We start from the raw sequence: 19,163 nt of genomic DNA on the forward strand, positions 1-19,163 counted from the left end.
CGACGTTGATAAAAAGGTCGGAACTCCTCCTACAAAAGTACGTCAGGCCACCCTTTCAACGTCCAAGAAAACACCCTCTGTAGAGTTGTGTCTTTTGAGGTCATCTTCGCTATATCACTTGATTGGAGAATGTTTGCATCACAATCCTCCAGCATATTAATTTGAAACTCGTCTGCAAATGGTGAAGGGATGGGCAGTCGGCTAAGTGCATCCGCGTTGCAATTCTGATCACCTGGTCTGTGCACGATCTTGAAATTATACCCATTTAAGAACACGCTCCATCGAAGCATCCTCGGTGACAGTATAATTGGAGTTGGTTTCTCTGGATTAAATAAACCAAGCAGCGGCTTATGATCAGTCACTATTTGAAATTCCCTTCCGTAAAGAAAATTGTGAAATTTCTTAACACCTGCGATAATCGCCAAGGCCTCCTTGTCAATCTGCGCATAGTTTCTCTCCGTAAGTGTTAAAGTGCGAGAATAAAACGAAATTGGACGCTCCTGGTGGTAAGGTAAAATGTGTGACAGCACAACACCAAGTCCATAAGGGGGCGCATCACAAACTAGCGCCACTGGTAATTTCTCGTCGTAATAAATCAGTATACTTTCATTAGCGAGCAAGCTCTTCAGCTCTTGAAAGGCAGTTCGGTGCTTTGAATTCCATTGCCACTTGTTGTTTTTATCGAGGAGTAAAAGTTTATAAGGCCTAGGAACGCCTGCAGTTGCTTTTTGTCGGTTGGAGCTGGAGTATCCCTTCTTGCGATGACTTTTTTACCAGATGGTCGAATTCCTCTGCAGTCGACAATCTACCCCAGGAAGTTGACAGATGGTAAATCAAAGTGACATTTGTCTTTGCGCAACCCTAGACCAGCCTCCTTAAGACGTTGAAAAACTTCTCCAAGAGTCTCAACGAGATTTGAGGAATCCTTGCAAGCAACGATGATGTCATCATAGTAAACAATAACACCACTTATTCCTCGTAGAATGTTCTTTATTCGTTGTTGGAATATTCCGGGTCCCGCAGAAATACCATTGGAACCCTCTTTATTTTGAAAGCATTCTTATGTGTAGTAATTGTAAGTACTTTGGATGTTTCCTCATCAACAAACAACTGTTGATAGGCCTGAGCCAAATCTATTTTTGCGAATGTATTCCCTTTTGGAATTGAAGCTAGAATATCGCTTATTGCTGGTGTCTTGAAACAGTGCGGTGACAGTGCTTTGTTAACAGTGCACCTGTAATCGCCGCAAATACGAACTGACCCGTCGGACTTGGTGACAGGTACTATAGGAGTAAGCTACTCGCTGTATTCGGTTGGTTCTAAAACTCCCTGTCGAACCAATTTATCTAACTCAGCTTCAATTGCTTCTCGCTGAGCGTAAGAAACCTTCCTTGCTTGAAGTTTGATGGGTCGTATAGCCTGATCGGGATTTAATGTAATTTGTTCACCCGTATATGCACCTAGTTCTTCAGAAAATAGCACTGCGTACTTTTCCAACAGGTTATCTATTGGGGAACGCACGCTATGAACACCTTTAACCACTATTCCCATCTAGTTAAACCAGTTACAACCCAGCACATTTGTACGATTTCCACTTGCAATGTACAAAGGAAGATTTTGGATGTCCTTCTTGTTGTAAACAATGTCTACGTAGGTAAGACCTGTAATGGGAATGTGATTATTACCATAATCAAAAAGATTTAAATCCGTGTCAAAGGTTTTAGGTAGGTTATGGCTCCAAATTTTATTTGCATAAACCTCCGATATAATTGAATAATTTGAGCCCGTGTCAACCTCGAATTCACATTGTATACCATTGATAATTACAGTTGCTATTTTCTTACAGTTACCGAACCGATTTATTGCATTAACTTGATGTTTCCCTCTGCTGCTGTTGTTAGAATAATTGTTCTGCTTAGTTCGACATACTCTTTTAATGTGACCTATACGTCCACATTTGTCACATTTAGCAGTATGAAATGGACATGCTGAACTCGCATGATAATTCCCACATCCAAAACAGGTTAGATGCTTTTGATTCTTCTCTCTGCTAACTGTTTTATTATCATCAGCAGTTCGTGGATTATGGTGCTGGTGCTTTTGTGGTCTGGATTTTATAGCATGAACATGATCTTGCTGCGGAACTTCTTGTTGAATAACGAGCTTATTTTTGGCTGCAGGCTCTGCAGCAATTGCACGGTCTTGGACTGATTTAAGAGTGAGTTTCGTTTCGGCTAAAAGACTCTGCTGCAAATTTGTATTTCGCAATCCACACACCAGTCGGTCGCGTAACATTTGATCGTAACATTACTCTGTTGATCGCGCTTAAAAAATCTATAGAACGACGCAATTTCTGATGGAGCTGGTGTAAAGTGTTGAGTAAGTTCTTCGATGATGGATTTGTAAGTGTGTTGCTCCAATGTCTTAGGTGAAATGAGGCATTCCACCAAGTTAAAACAATGAGATCCACAAATTGTCAGGAACGTTGCTTTCTGGATCTCCGCCGTTGTGATGCCGTTGGCTAGTAGAAACATTTCAAATGCTTCTACTGATCCAATCGATACCATTTTGCTTGAATTTATAAGAAGATTAGAACTGGAATCAGTTTGAGTTTCTTTAGATTCTAAATGGATTTTAACCTTTTTCCCGGTTTTTGCCATGTGGTTGCTCACTAGGAACAACCATAAATGAGTATGAGTCTTCCTTTAATGGCGGCTTACGATTGAATGACTGCAAGACATTACATGTCAATGTAAGCTGTCAAAGTTGACTTGACAGAATGGCTGCGTTCAAACATCACAATTCTAAACCTAACAACTAATCATAGCTATAACTTTTCGTTTTAATAAAGGCGTGTATTCATCATGAAGCGGTAAAATAAACTGAACATATATCAGTTGACAGCTGTCAAAAAGACCAAATCTGAAAAAAAGTATTGCTAGATTGAAAACCACACGTCAAAAAACATACTGTACTTCCTTAACCAAACACACCTTTCATTTGAACATTATTCAACCCATAGAAATCGGTGGGTAATAGTCCCTAGGAACTTAGAGTAAAATATTGTATATAAAACAATTAAAAGTTAATTTACTTTTAAGCTAAGTACTCTTAAGAACGATTATCTTATGATAGTTTCACATCTGTCAGTAATTGTCAGATATGTTCTACAATATTTCCAAAAGAGTTATTGTCAGCCATTATCATCTGAAAATTGCCTTAATAATTTGGGAAAATATCAAATTAGCTACTCATGTGACAATTAAACAATGAAAAGTTGTGGTTATTTTCAAAGCACTAACAGACTTGACAATATGTATTAAAAGATCTATCCTAGCTTAAAATATTGTGTACCTTTTTTATTATTTCAGTGAAATGCATATCTGGTTAGGTTTATGAAAATAAAGCGGTATGCAGTTCAAGAATGGATAGGTAGGTACTTAGGTAAATAATAAAAGCATTAGAAAAGTCCACATAGTCTGGCACAGGTCTTGACAAACGACACAACAACAACAAGTCGTTAGTCGAATGCTTGAATCAGTTATATTGTTGTCAGTGAGTGGGTGGAAATGGAATACGACTGGAACTGGGACTAGGACTGGGAATGGCGCTATCCAACATTGTTTCCACTTTATTGCTGAATGTATAGGGATAATGCATCATGATGATGGTCGCTCCCAACTGTTCCTCTCGAGAAGCACAATGACTTGACTATGACATTTTTTAGTACTCGTATTTTCTATTTTTTGCCTTCCATCCTATCCCGGCCCGGACGGAATCCGGATCCGGAGATACAATTTTTCTTTCGTTTTGGCTGATGATGCTGTTGTGTGTTTTATATGTGCAATGTGCGCTGCAAAGGCAGTCAAAGTCCTGCGCTGCAGATTATATTGCAGCAGGATTAATTGAGTCTCTTCTATACTTCTTCCCATCCTGATGCAGTATCTCCCCTGCCCCAAACCATTCCCTTTCATTCTCCGCATCATTGCAGTGCATGTCAACTATTCAACTGACTTCATACAGACTGCATGCTATTAAAATACAATTAAAATATAACAAATGCAAGAAAAAAGGACTCATGACTTAGATTTCTGACTCGGTAGACAGTATATTTGCAGAAGGAGCAGATCCGGGACGTGTATAGGGACGAGGGCTAAGGTTTGGGTGGGCTATACGTGCATTATACTCTCGTATAATGTAGTACGAGAACGGGCTTAGCTTAGAGATGCAAGCTGTGTCGTAGGGGTTGACAGGAATGATGATGTTGATGTTAAGGATGATGATGATGATGATGGTGATTTGCTTAACTGTTTGTTGCTTTCCAAAGAAATGAGGCAGGATTAATGTAAGAAGATTTTATAATGTGGTTAGCGGAGACAAGTCTCTCTCTCTGCTCTGATGTACTATTTTGTGTGTCGTCTTCCGCCGTGCAGTCCCGCCACCATTTATAGAAAATGGTAAACAAAAATTTAATTATAAAGGATTTCATGCGAAGTAAATTGCTTAGCGTTCTGATGAATGACATGCCAAGCAAGCACTTCTCAGTTTGTAATTGTAATAAATAAGAAAAAAAAGAATAATCGTTTCACATATTAAATTTTTTTTTAAAACAAACACTTTACTTCAATATTATGCTGTTTTCCTTGTAAATGAGACTGAGTCCTTAGAATATGACTAATACGTAATAGATTTAACATTTTATAGGGTTTTAAATTGGCGCCCCGTGGAGCCCATTTTGTTTGGGTGACATCTGTCAAACTTTTGTGTATTATTCAGTTGTTTATGCTAAATCCTCATGGCAAGTTGCACGATTGAACAGCACGGTAGAAGTGGTGGCCCTTCACGTTCGACTCTTCAACTTTTGGTAGTCAAATTAGAGACGACCAGTTCAGTAAACAATCAGCCAACACCTGTACATTCAAGCAACGCAAGATCGGCCGAGAACATCGCAGCGGTCCGTGAAAGTGTACAAAAGAACACGAAGCATAACGATGATAATTAACTTCTTATAGCCCAAATTGAACCAAATGGACCTAGACGACATGTGGTTCCAGCAGGACGGCGCTACGTGCCGTTTATGGCAAACACCACGACATCTACCCGCCCTTATTGAAAAACTCTATATAAAGGGAGATATGAGAAGTTCGGTAAATTTTGATTTTATACCATCGGTTTTCATAAAAGTTGAAGCACTCGCTACGAAGTCTACTCGATCATGCTTTTTCAAACAGAGCATTTGACAGAGTCACAAAAATGCGAGATCTTAGAACTCTACTTTACGCAAAAATGCCTTACCATTGTCACAATAAAATTGAACCAAACAAATTAAGAAAAGACATTGGACAGGTTCAGAGGCAGACTTGAAGTTAAGGCAAGTTTCTAGTATTTGATTGGCCAGCTGCCAAAAAAATTCCTTCCAATTAAGTCAACTTTATTGGAAAAAATTGACTGGAATGTAAGTCAAGAAAAATCTCCCCTACTATCAATTCCAGTAGATTTATGTCAAAACTACAGCTGATCAGGTTTTTTTCAATTAACTGAAAGCTTTATTACGTTGTAATTTATTTATTTTTACAAAATTCCATTAAATGTTTTGTGTGAAGGGGTTCCTTGTTAAATTGGAAAAAGGATAAGTAATATTGATTTACAATACAAAATATAAGTCGGATGTTACACGATCAACTGAAGGTAGCGGTTAGAGAAGTTCCCAGTTTGAAATGTTTAACACTTAAAAAACTAACTAGTTAGGTTAGGTTAACGTGGCTGCGGATTAAGAATCCACACACTTAGACCAAAAGAAAAGGCCCATTGTGATACCACATGAATCTAGAGAATTACTTCTTACTAGTCGAACCATTTTGAGCTTTTTATAAAGCGAAGAAGATATTTGCGAGTTCATCGGCTCTACAATTTCCTGTGATGTCTCTGTGCTCCGGCACCCAATAGAGGTGGAAAGAGATGCTTAGGTAGGTAGGTACGTAGAAATGGCGATCTCAAGGCAACCTAGCCTGAGATCCAATTAGCAATGTAGTGCGCCGTTTTGATACCAAAAACTCGTTTGACCTGTGATAGAAAGGAAAGATTTATAGAGAAGCTTCATAGCGATTATGTTAGAGCCATTTTGTCGCATTGAGAATTGAGAGATTAGGTCTCTAATTTTTGTCTTAGATAGCTCATCATTTGCAGAGTAAATGGATTATCGTTTCACTTTCTCTTTGGTCACTACAACTACGGCAAAAGGTGTTGTGGGAGATACCCAACTTCTCTACATGAACTCCTATATTCCAATGTCCGGTACAAACCGCAACAATCCTGGCTATGTCTTGCCTTGGCCTACATACACCTATAACAAAACCCGTACATAGTTTGTACGGGTTTTGTTATAGGTGGGCCATATTTTCCTAGATATAATGCAGTTGGGTAAATTGCTCCACCTTCAGTTTGGTAGATAGAAAAGATTTTACCCTTCATAGCAAAAAGAGGAATGTTAACCATTTCCGCAAGTGAGCTATGAAGTGCCGATCCTTGCCTGGCTAGATCGTCAGCCCGTTCATTTCCCACGATACCACTATGGCCCGGAACCCAGATCAGGGTGACACCGAGGTTAATATTCAGGTTCGCAAGCTCATCGCGATATAACTGGACCAATTTAGATGAGGATATGGCCGAGTTAATGGCTTTGACAGCTGCCTGACTGTCTGTGAAGATAGCCGCATTTCGGTTTTGGTTTGGGCTTTGTTTAAGTATCTTACATGCCGCCCTTATTGCCAGCAGTTCAGCCTGAAAAACGCTAGCAAAGTCAGGACGTCTAAAGGATTTAGCTACATTTAGGGACTCAGAAAAGATCCCAGAACCAACTCCGCACTCCATCTTTAAACCGTCATCCTCCCAATCTTCTCTGGATGGGAAAATAACCTTAAAACTCTTACTAAGGCTCAAAGTAGGAGTGCAGTAGTCAGTGTCTAGATAATATCTGAGGGAATCAATTTCGTTGTGTTGCTGTGACCGTAAGGTTTTGACAACCAGCTGTTTGATTCCTTCAGCCTAATAGCGCTGCAGGAAACTATGTATTTAATAAAAAGGTCGATTGGTAGAAGATCCAAAATAACGTTTAACGCGTCCGTTGGGCAAGTACGCATGGCCCCTGTGGTGCCCACGCAAGCTGTTCTGTATACCTTCTTTAGCTTATCAATATTATAGGCTTTGCTAAGAGCATGCCACCACACAATCGACCCATATGTTAATATTGGACTTACTACGGCTGTGTACGTCCATAAAATCATCTCCGACTGAAGTCCCCACTTTTTGCCGAAAGTTTTGCTGCAGGCGTAGAAGGCAACATAGGCCTTCTTAGCCCCTACTTCAATATTTAGTTTCCAGTTTAGTTTAGGGTGGAGTATAACTCCCAAATATTTTGCACTGGAAGACAATGATAGGATTTGACCGTTGAGTCGAGGTAGCGTGAATGGCGGTACTTTAGCTTTGGTGGTAAAGAGCAACAATTCAGTTTTACTTTGGTTAACTCCTAGTCCACAACTCGTGGCCCAGTTGCTAACTTTCTTTAAAGCTGACTCCGTGATTTCACTAATCACAGAGGTGTACTTTCCTGACACCAATAGCACCAAATCATCCGCGTAGGCTACCGCCTTCACTCCACATCTCTCTAATTTAACGATAATTGTATCAATGACCAGAAGCCATAGAAGAGGCGAAAGGACACCACCCTGGGGTGTTCCCCTACTCACGTGTTTTGTTGCGATTGTATTGTATTGTAACGCATTTATACTTTTGGCCAGTTTATATTTTTAAGATCTCAGAGATTTCTCACTTTTGCTGTCAAAAATATGAACAGAATTTGTATGATTCGATTTCTCAAGAATTCGCTATCGCAGCATTCAAGAAGATTGAAAAGAGATGGAAAGCTAATATGATTGCTTGGTGAGAAAGAATAATGAATTGTGTAAATATTAAATTCTCCTGCTCTGTCAATCCGTCCGAGAAAATTCTCAGAAATCTTAGAAATATTAACTGAACAAATGACAACTGTCAACGTTGACGATGAGTTGACAGAAACAAATTTGTGATGTCAGAGAGACAACGTGTTGGCCCTTTACGTTGACCGTGTAATTGTAGCTTAAGTAAAAGAAGTTACAACTCCAGTAGTATGAATTTGCTTCAATTTTAAAAAGATTTATTTTATCGTCTGCATAACCGTTAAAAATATTTAAAATTTTAAATAATATCAAAAGCTTTGAAGAAAATTAACATTAGCTTAGCTTTTAAAACTTTTAAGTTATATACTTTTGATTAAAAGTGTACTTTCAAAAGCTTTGAAGTTTCAAAAAAAGCTCACCGTTTTGTACTAGATTCGTGAACGAATTTTATTTTATTGAATAGAAATTCAAAAACGAATCCAACACTTGTTTAAATTTTTAATGTAGCATTTTTATAACACCGTTCAGCAGGCTTGTAAAAGAATGCAATCTTTTGGGAATGCAATCATTATCTTTTATTGAATTTATCTTAAAGATTGCATGTATTTACTTTGCTTTGCTTACTTGCATTAGATTTCGATTTGATTAGATGTGCTGTGCGGTGATATTTTATTATAAGTTCATGTTGGAATTTAAAACTTCGATAATAGTTTTTACTTTTTCACATTTACATTAATCGAATCAATTTAATTGTGCTAAATGTTCAAATGGTAGACATGTGCATTCAAGAGGACACAAGAGTTCACAGGTTTTTCTCAAAACCCACTTCTGTCTATCAACTCTCTCACTCTCACTTCCCAGCGGTGAACATCTGGTGCCTAGTACCTCAACTGGAGATTGGGTTCTAACCCCAGTGGAAAGTTGTTGGGTTGCAGCAAATGAGAGAGGGGGAGAGGTGTTTCCACTAAGGCACCTCTCCTTATCCAGACGGCAGCGGAGGAATTCTCGAGATGGAATCAACGGTGGCGTCTACAGTTCCAGTAAGGTTGAACTACTAAGTGAACACCTTAAAGGGGGCTTCTTCGACATATTCGGAGCCCAGGCCTATAAGGAGCGGTTTATCCGGCTCGCCGTCCTTGGAGTTATACTAAGGATCTGGCCCTCCGGGTTGGAAGTTGTGCCACCGGGGTGACTTCCTGGCCACATAAAAGCTTTCACAGTTGCGAGGCACCAACAAGCCTCGGATACGGAGGGATAAACTCTTGACAACCCAAGCAAACGAAATAAGGACAACGAACTTCAGATCTTTACGTGGAATGTTAGGTCCCTTGACAGACCACGTGCGGCCAAACAATTAGCGGAAGCCCTAAACTTCTGCAAGGAAGATATTACCGCGATCCAAGAAGTGCGATGGGATGGACCTGGCAAACGCAAACTAAAAGACTGCAATGTATACTACGGCGACTTCGACCGAGCAGCGTCTATTTGGGTGTGGATTTGTTGTTGGAACTAGACTCAGGCAAAAAGCTTTGAGTTTTAACAGTGTGAGTGAGCGCATCAAGACAATACGCATCAAGGCTAAATTCGCCAACATAAGCCTAATATGCGCGCATGCCCCAACAGAGGAGAAAGATGAAGACACCAAAGATATGTTCTTCGAGCTCTTGTACAAGACATATGAGCAGTGCCCTGGCTATGACATTAAAATTGTCTTAGGAGATTTTAATGCCAAGCTAGGAAGAGAAGACATCTTTGGTGGCATAATTGGGAGATACAGCCTGCACGACACCACCTCCGACAACGGATTCAGGCTGATCGATTTCGCTGCGGGGCGAGACGTTCACACATCTCAATATCCACAAGGGGACATGGAAATCTCCTGATCAATCAATCGTCAAACAGACTAACCACATTGCACGACGCACGACACCTCTCCAGTATACAGGATATCCGAACATTTTGAGGGGCCAACATTGACTCGGACCACTACCTCGTTGTAGCCAACGTCTACGGATATCCCGATCCAAGCCAAAGCAAGGAAGTACTGTGAGAAGATTCGACGTTAGACGGCTACAATCGCAAGATACTGCCATGTCCTTTTCCGCTTTTCCGATCGAGTCTCTAATAACCTCGTAAGGAGTCCTATGCTTCCTGCATTAAGCGTTGAAAACCAGTGGCAACATTGCCTTGCAGCCATCAGAGATGTCGCTTCTGAAGTGCTAGGTTTCACACGGCCACCACAGCGAAACCCCTGGTTTGACGACGAATGCCGGCAAGCTCACGCAGCGAAACAAGAGTCATACAAAACGGCGCTGCACAAAAGGACTAGAGCTGCTCGCGAGCTCCACGAGCAGAAGAGGAGAGAGGAACAGGAATGAGGTTCGTAAATTTTACCAAAAGGTAAAAAAAATCTCCCAAGGGTACCAGCCACGAACCGAAGCCTGTAAAGACGATCAAGGGAACATCGTAGTAGAACCACAGTCGATGCTGAGAATATGGAAAGATCACTTCTCCAAATTATATAACGGCGATGACGAACCGAATTCCGTTGTAAGGGAGATAGAACCACTTAACCTCGGTGACGCAAATCAACAATTCCGCCTACCCGACCTTGACGAAGTGAAGATAGCTATATCTAAACTTAAGTCAAACAAAGCTGCTGGAGCTGACGGTGGTGTCGCTGAAGAACTATTCAACGCAGCATACTATGACTTTGTAGGCAGCATGACCGATGAGTGGAATCTCAGCATAGTGTGCCCGATACATAAGAAAGGAGACCCTCTAAACTGCGCTAACTACAGAGCCATTAGTCTCCTCAACATTGCATATAACATCCTCTCTGCTGTATTATGTGAAATTCTGAAGCCGTTAGTCAACAACCTGATAGGTCCTTATCAGTGTGGCTTCAGACCAGGAAAGTCCACTATCGACCAAATATTTACACTACGGCAGATCTTATAAAAAACCCAGGAACTTCAAATCGATACCCACCATCTCTTTATCGATTTTAAAGCCGCGTAATTACTCGGATACGCAGATGATATTGACATAATTGGAAGATCAAAGCGTGATGTCAGTGGAGGGTTATTGAACATTGCGACGGAAAAGAAGAAGATGGGTTAAGTGGTCAATGAAGGCAAGACCAAGTATATGCTATGATTATAAAAGGACACTGAACAATGACGTCTTGGACAAAACGTCACCATGGACAGCTATACCTTCGAGGTAGTTAAAGACTTTGTCTACCTAGGCACCGCTATAAACTCAGACAACTACACCAGCGCTGAAATCAAACGAAGAATAACTCTTGCAAGTCGCTGCTTCTCTGGACTTAGAAGACAATTGAAAGGTAAAGTCCTCCCTCGAGCATCTAAAATCACTCTCTATAAGACTCTCATCATCCCGGTTCTAATTTATGGCGCTGAGGCCTGGACCCTGTCAAAGAAAGATAAGAGCGTTTTAGGATGCTTCGAGATAAAAATTCTTCGGGTGATTTTTGGTCCCGTACGCATAGATGTAGATGGAGAAGAAGATATTACGACGAACTGTAAGGGCTGTACAGCGACACTGACCTAGTTAGCAGAATTAAAGTCCAACGGCTTAGATGGCTAGGTCAGTTAGAGCGGATGGACATCAACGCTCCAGCCCGAAAGGTCTTCGAATTCAATCCCGAGGGACACCGCAATAGCGGAAGACCGCGACTCAGGTGGCGCACCCAGGTGGGAGAGGACCTCAACAAACTTAGCGTGCGAAACTGGAGACAGCTAGCTATTGACCGATCTGGTTGGAGACGCATGTTGGTTGAGGCCCAGGTCCGCCCCGGACTGTAACGCCACCTAAAGTAAGTAACTTATTGACATTCTTAACGGGCGGAGTGGTTGGACGAATCTGTTTAAATTTGCAAACATGCTTTAGTTTATAGAAGTAGCTTTTGAGCGGTCATGTATCCAGTTATGGCGATTGGGAATTCAATATTTTCTGTGTTTCAAATCAAGGCAAAATTGAACTTGTTTTCATCTACTACAATTGTCTTTAATCACAACAAAAATTGATGTTTTAAGTCTTGAATCAATGAGAATGTAAAAACGAAAAAAATAGACCCATTTTAAAAATTGTATAGATATCTTTAAGGATTATAAAATCATTAAACATTGTATTATTTATTTTCTATTTTTTATAATTAATCAAGTTAATAAATTATTCTTCTGTTATATTTGCAAATTGTTAAGAACAATCACTAAAAATACAGGTTTTATTTTCGTATACTAAAAACAAAACTCAAATGTCTATCTGGCAGACGGCAACAACGCCATGTCCTTATATTCTTAGTTATAAATTAATTTAATTTTATTATCAAAATAAAGAATTTAATCTAATCTTATCTATTTAAAGCGGAATAACAGATATAGCAGATTCGCCCCATTGCAATTTTAAAATAAAAAGTTACGTTTAAAAATTCTAAGCTTAATCATCTATTACAATATTCCTCATAACACAATAATCTGCTACATTAATAATAATAGACTTTTGGCATCACTTTTCGTTAAAAAGCAAAACATTCCAAAATGGCTACTCAACGAAGATATGTTCAAATCTGACAGCTGCAATAGAGTTACTTCAAAAAGTCGTCGAAGAAAAATTTCAATAAGAAGTATTTTTGCTACAAGTTTCGTTTTTATTTTATTATTTTCAATACAAAATAAAGAAAAAATATAAATTTATTCTTCTTCTCGGTTGATCGTGCGCGGTATTTGTTGTTTGCTTCGCTTTTGCAAACTAATGAAAAACTCAATTATAAACAATTCAGAAAATCAAGTGAAAAAAAATGTTAAAATTGTCTTCAAATAGGACGACAGCAGCTGTGTGAAGAAACTTAAAACCCCCTCAAATAAAACAAAAAAGAAGAAAAAAATCTGCTAGCTGCTTCGAGTTCGCGACTACACTCTAGCTAAGCTGCCACCACCGATTTTCTCAACACAACAATTTCTTGTCAGGTAAGTTTTGCGCTGGACTAAATCAACATCAAAAACAAAAACCAAAATGAATCTTGAATCTTGAATCATCATCAAATTTGGAAGAAGGAAATCCAATCAAAGACATTTCTATTTATACTCTACTCAAGGAAGGTGCTCCACCACCAACATTTGAATTGAATTGATTGAAATCTAGAAATACTTTTTTGCAGATTTTAGGAATTCCATTGCACTCTTGAGGTTTTTGTTGATTCTTTTGGATTTTCCATAGCGTTGGCCCCTTCCCTTGAGATTTTCTGCAAGAACAGAGACCCAGAACTTGGCCAAATGCAAAGTCTCGAAGGTTTTACCTTGAGATTCCTAATAACTGCTTGCACTTTATATGCAAATGAGTGACTCATTGTTTGTGTTATTTTATTACCGAATCGCTTTTCCATTCTCTGGGGTTCTTGTTTTGGTGGTCAATCTGTCTATTTGTCTATTCGTCTGTCGAGTCAGTCGCTCGTCGTATTTTGCTTTAAATTCAATTGAAATAGCGCGCTGCATAAGTAATGAGCGATTCTGGTGGACTGAGCATGTTTTGTTTTCGTTGTCGCGAAGTCGGCGCACGTTTGTTTTTATTTTATTCTATTCATCATATTGGACACTTGTCGTTATATTTGCAAAACCAAACACATTACACTTACACACAGGGCACACTCGTTCAAGTCGCTCGCCATCATCGTCATCGTTGTCGCCATCAATGCACAATTATTACTATGTTGTGGAGAGCGTGATGGCGGGGAAGGTGGTGGGCATCAGGTTATTTGCATTTGAATGGGAATGAGAATGAGGCAAGGGTTGGTTGTAGGTGGTGGTGGAATCACAGCAAATTAAATTGGATTTAAACATGAATTCGGAACTGTGTACTGTTAAACCAGCAAAGAAATCATGCTTCCAACGAATGTCATGTCGTGAAATTGGCTTAAATGTTTATGCAATCGTCGTCGCACTCAAGACCCGAGCCAAAGGGGAAAATCATAGCAAAAGGTTAAGTAAAAGAAATTGTTGTTCAAGTGAAATTGCGATGACGGTTCAACAAAAAAGAAGCATACGTCTTCAAAACAAATTGGACAAAAAAGTAGAGGCCTGGCCCTTTTTCTTAATTGGAGCCAAAAGTGCGTTTGAATAGATTTTTGTTGGGGAAGGTCATCATAGCAAATGTTTATTCAATTTCTACTATTTTTGAGCTTAAAAGATCGTTTTTGTCTTCGAGTTTTTGTTTTGAAGGCACAGAAGCTACAATATTCACCTAATCTCTGGTATGGATTGATATTTTAACTTTTTGGTTTCTGATTTGTATGACCTCTTTTATAGACTTGAATTTATTGTCGCTTTTGAAGTTCAATTTTCCTTGATTATCTTGATAGTACCCATAGCGTGATGGTTGATGGTTAGGACTGTCATGTAAGAGGTCTTGAATGCGTTATCTAAAACTTTTTTCACGGCAACTGTGTCTTGCGAGGAATTGACAAATCCTCCAAGAGTAATTCTGGCTATATCTACATCGGTTTATAGCCCGTAGAGCTTGTCGTTCCATCTTCTCCTGCACTCACTTTCTATGCATAATTATACAATATGTTGTCCGGCTACAAGTACAACAGCGCGTTAACTCCTCCTGGAGCATAGAGCAGCAACAAGATCCTTCCACCTATCCCCCCTCAGCTGTGACCACGATTGAATACCTTGAGACCGAGCCTCCTTCAAAACCGATGACCTTCAAGTTGTCTTCGGTCTTCCAACGCGTCTATTACCCTGGGGATTCCACCGGATCTTCAGAATAAAGCGCAGACAACGGTGAACGAAAGCTTGTAGTCTGCTAGAGATGTTGGCAGAGCATTTCCATGTTTCAGAAGCATATAACAGCACTGATTTGACGTTGGATTGGAAGAATTTCAACTTGGTGCGTAGCGATATTTTGCTAGAGTTCCACACAGGAGAAAGGATTCCAAATGAACTACGGGCTTTGTTTATTCTACTGTTAACATCCAGGTCCGTTCCGCCATCGAGAGCTATACAATTTTCCAGATAATAAAACTTTGGCCCGTGGTCATTACTTTGGTCTTATTTGTGTTAATCCTTAAGCCAGCCACCTCTCCATTTAATTGCAGTGAATGACACATCTGATTTAAGCCTGCTTTATTGTTTGTCATGAGACATATATCGTCAGCATAATCTATGCGGCTAAGCTTGTCGAACAGACTCCATTGGATACCGTGTCTTTCATTTGTACCCACCGTGGCAGTGATCACATCGCCCGCAAAAAAAGAATTGGTGACAAGACATCTCTTTGTCTCACTCCTTGACGCACTTCGAAGGAGTCGGAAAGCTGTCCATTGTGCAACACAAAACACCTTGCGTTGTTGTACGATTCTTTAATAACAGCGACAATTTTCTGAGGGATTCCTCACGCAATAAGCGATCTGCAGATGCATTCACGATTGACCCGATCAAACGCCTTCTCATAATCTTCAAACTTTAGGTACAGCGGTGATTGGTACTCAGATGATTGTTCGAGTATGATTCAGAAGGTGTTAATGTGGTCGACGCACGATCGGCCATGCGAAACCCCGCTTGGTGCCTATTGAGGGTAGACACGATCCTGGACTTAATCCTCTCGAGAATAATAGTTGCCTTAACTTCGGAAAAACGGACAGAAGTGTGATACCGCGCCAGTTATAACAGTTTTTGAGGTTTCCTTTCTTTGGTAACTTTACAATGACTCCATCCAGTCCCTTGGGTAAATTTCACTACTCTCCCAGACAGCCTGCACGTGTTTAAGCAAAATACGGGAAGCTGCCTCAGGGTCTGCTTTTAGGAATTCTGCGGGAATACCATCAAGTCCAGCTGCTTTGTTTTTCTTTAGAAGATGTATCGCATTACTTACCTCTGCACTTGTTTGGGGACTGGTGTTAATACCCTTAGAAGATCTGCGCATGTTGTTCAATTATGGATTCAATTCTGCATTGTGGTCATCATTTAGCAGCTCACAAGAGTGCTCCTTCCATCTTTGTAGCTGATCTCTTATCGTCACTAAAAGGTTGCCGTTCAAATCTAACACGAAATAGTAAGTGTTAGTGCTACCACGCAGTCGGACAATGTCCTTAGTGATTTTATACAGCTTCCCTCCCCTGCAGAATGTTGCGCATTTTCCGCAAGTTTGTCCACCCTTGCCCTCTTGTCACGCCTCACACACCGCTGCACTGTCTTATGAGATGCTCTATACTCGTTTCGTAGCATCAATTTCCGCTGAGCATCACTTTCTGAATTGATTCTAATTTTAAGTGTTCTTTGATGAGTGATTTTGTCCCAGGTGTCTTGGGATATCCAGGAAACTCTAGCTCTTGTCTTCTTGGGTATAGTTTCAGTTTCAGCTTCGATGCAAGCGATCTTAATTTGGCCCCACAAGACATCTACCGATAAGCCAGCATTTTGTATGTTCTATGCTTTGTCGCCGATTGTGGTGACAAAATTACGACGTACGTTAGGGTCATTTAAAACGCTTGTGTTGAATCTTGATATTCTTACTATACCCTCGTTAGCAAAGCAAACCCAGTAGCAAGTGATAGTCACTACCTGCATCAGCCGTTCTTTCGTTACGAACATCGCACAGTGACTTCCTCCATTTTTGCTGTATAATGAAGTGTTCCACTTGACTTTTGGTTCAACCATAAGGAGATTCCCAGGTGATTTTGTGGCAGGTCTTGTGCGGAAATAAAGAACCCCTAATCACAAGTTGACGAGCGTCGCAGAAGTCGACAAGCATATCACCATTTTCGTTACGTTGACCTAAGCCATGCTTACCCATAACTCGTTCGAGGCTTACGTTATCAGAACCAATTTTGGCATTAAAGTCCCCCATGATGACAATGATATCGCCCCCTGGTACCAGAGTACAACATTTTCGTTTGGCCCGATTCTGCAGTTATTCAGCTCTTCCTCTCCATTTGGTTTCACTCACTCCCAGAATGCTGATGTTATGCCAAAGCATTTCACGCTCTACCTGCTCGTACCTGCCTGATGCGTACAGGGAACAAACATTTCATGTTCCAATCTTCGTTCGTGTTTTGTATCCCAAAGTCCGTTTTGTTGAATCTTAACGATTTGTTAATCTTGTTTCTGATTCATTATTGATAGCATCACGATTGTCATTGTTGTATGGAAGATGCAGCACCCCCAAACCCAATGTGCGGTTTACTACAGTCGGAGTGACTATAGAAGGATTTACCAAAGCTGGGTTACCTCTTGGGGAATTATTACCGGTCGTTGCCATATTTCATACAAAATTCTCGTTTTGCCGGTTGTGGTTAATAACACGTACCTGTATAACATATTCACTACATTATACACACAAGCCTTCGATTCGACAGGCACACTACGCCTACGAATACATACAAATATAGGCCGCCCACTATAGGAAACAGACATCTTTTGCAGCCGCCCACTATGAGTATAGACGCTGGTTGCTGTTGCTGTTGCCATTGGCCTTACAGGATAGGCTCGTCCGCCACCAGACTTTCATACCGTTAACCGCCATATGCAGTTCCTCCGCTTTTAGGGAGCTTTTAGTACTATCCAAGGACAAGAACATGCCCTAACCAGCAATGCTGGTTTGATTGCGTATACCGGTAGCCATTCGGTCCCCTTGTGCGTTAGCGTTACCCGCTCTCTACCGCGAGGAGGTGCACATAGGGATTTTTCTTTCATTGAACCTAGAAGCACCAAGGTGGCGTTTCCTAGCGCTTTCCAGTACTTTAGAGAGCATACGAGAACGTAAATCACACAAAGAACCTTTCTGTCAAAAAAGGTGCTTTCATCTGCTTTTGTGATAGTTTAAGCACGTTAAAGGAATGATTAGGGTCGTTTTGATTGAGCGAGCAGCAGCCGCTTAATATTCACAAAACCCAATTGACAGACTTTTGAAAGATAGTGCCTCTAGTGTTGAGTTGGGAGCTCTAGACTATTCTTTCAAGCACGATGTTAAAAAAAATCGCATGACAGTACTTCACATTGCCTAAAACCTTCTTTGACATCGAAAGGTTCTGTTTAGTTGTTTCCAAACTTTATGGAACAGCGTGAATTCTCCATGGTCATCCTGCACATGGGTCTAAATAGCTTCTCCCTGTAGAAGATATCATATGCGGCCCAAAAAATAGATGAAAAGATGGTGGGTGTTGATGTGATGTTTTTCCAGGAGCTGTGGTAGTGTGAATATTTGATCGACAGTGGACTTTCCTGGTCTATAACCACACTGATAAGGACCTATCAGGTTGTTGCATTGGGCTTCAGAACCGAAGTGCTACCTTGGCTACAACGAAGTAGTGGTCCGAGTCCATGTTAGCTCCTCGGAAAGTTCGGATATCCAAGTTCCTTTGTGGATGTTAAGGTGTAAAAACGCGTAATAGTTACCATGATGTTTCGCCCCGCGCAAAATCGATGTTTGAAATGCTTGCCGCCCCTGACATAAGTAGACACTTACAACTTTTATAGTTAATGATTCTATCATAAAATAAAACAGCTTTCGTCTCAACTCGTTTTCTTAAGACAGGTTTGCATCTTTATGCAATTTATTGCAATTCGCAAGGTACAAAATTATTAATGGATGTAAATCCTTTATCCTTTGGTGAACTCCAGAGTTCCGTCCAGACATAAAAGCAGCCTTATCATACGCTTGACCTCTAAAGTTGCTTATATCAAATCCATTTGCTTCAAGCTTGCTCAAAATCCTACTACAAATTCCAACGGCCGTTTTATCTTTTGTTTTTATAAAATCTATAAGGGATTCCACAACACGAACTTCCTGATTTTCAATCGCAACGTATCTAAAAACCTGACCTTTTTGGTCCTTATGGTGAAATGTCTGGAGTGCTGTCAAATATAATAGAGTAGTATTTGGCTTTTTGCACTTACTCAATGATCTATTGTCGAACGCTCTTTCGCAAAATGGACCGTTTTTGGATTTCCGGTGACTTATAAGTTTTTGACACATTTTGGATCTTACGAGATGTTCATGAAAAACGGGATAATATTTAGCAATCAAATGTATCAATTCCAAGAAGTTCCCTTTATTTGTACTAGTTTCATGACCGCCCAAGGCCCAATTTTGTTTTGGAAGGAATTTGATAATGTCATAAATTCTGTAAACATTTTCGTGCCATTTTTTGGTTACATTTTCCACCATGTATTGAGCTTCTTTGTCAATTTTCTGCCCTTTTCA

At 40.3% G+C, this 19,163-nt stretch overlaps 2 protein-coding genes across 2 annotated transcripts in view; one reads left to right on the forward strand and one right to left on the reverse strand.

The window, feature by feature from the left end:
• Nucleotides 1–1,551: 1,551 nt before the first annotated feature.
• On the reverse strand, nt 1,552–2,295 carry LOC129942305 (uncharacterized). Its single transcript, XM_056051179.1, has one exon. The coding sequence runs from the start codon at nt 2,293–2,295 to the stop codon at nt 1,552–1,554; it is 744 nt and encodes a 247-aa protein (XP_055907154.1).
• A 10,256-nt stretch (nt 2,296–12,551) lies between these two features.
• LOC129941976 (E3 ubiquitin-protein ligase RNF19B-like) overlaps nt 12,552–19,163 on the forward strand; it is a 147,373-nt gene continuing 140,761 nt past the window's right edge. Inside the window, exon 1 of the mRNA XM_056050797.1 lies at nt 12,552–12,928. The gene's annotated coding sequence lies outside the window, so the exon portion shown is untranslated. The remainder of the gene's footprint in view (nt 12,929–19,163) is intronic.

Source organism: Eupeodes corollae, chromosome 1 (genome assembly GCF_945859685.1).
Source record: "Eupeodes corollae chromosome 1, idEupCoro1.1, whole genome shotgun sequence".
Lineage (NCBI taxonomy): Eukaryota > Metazoa > Arthropoda > Insecta > Diptera > Syrphidae > Eupeodes > Eupeodes corollae.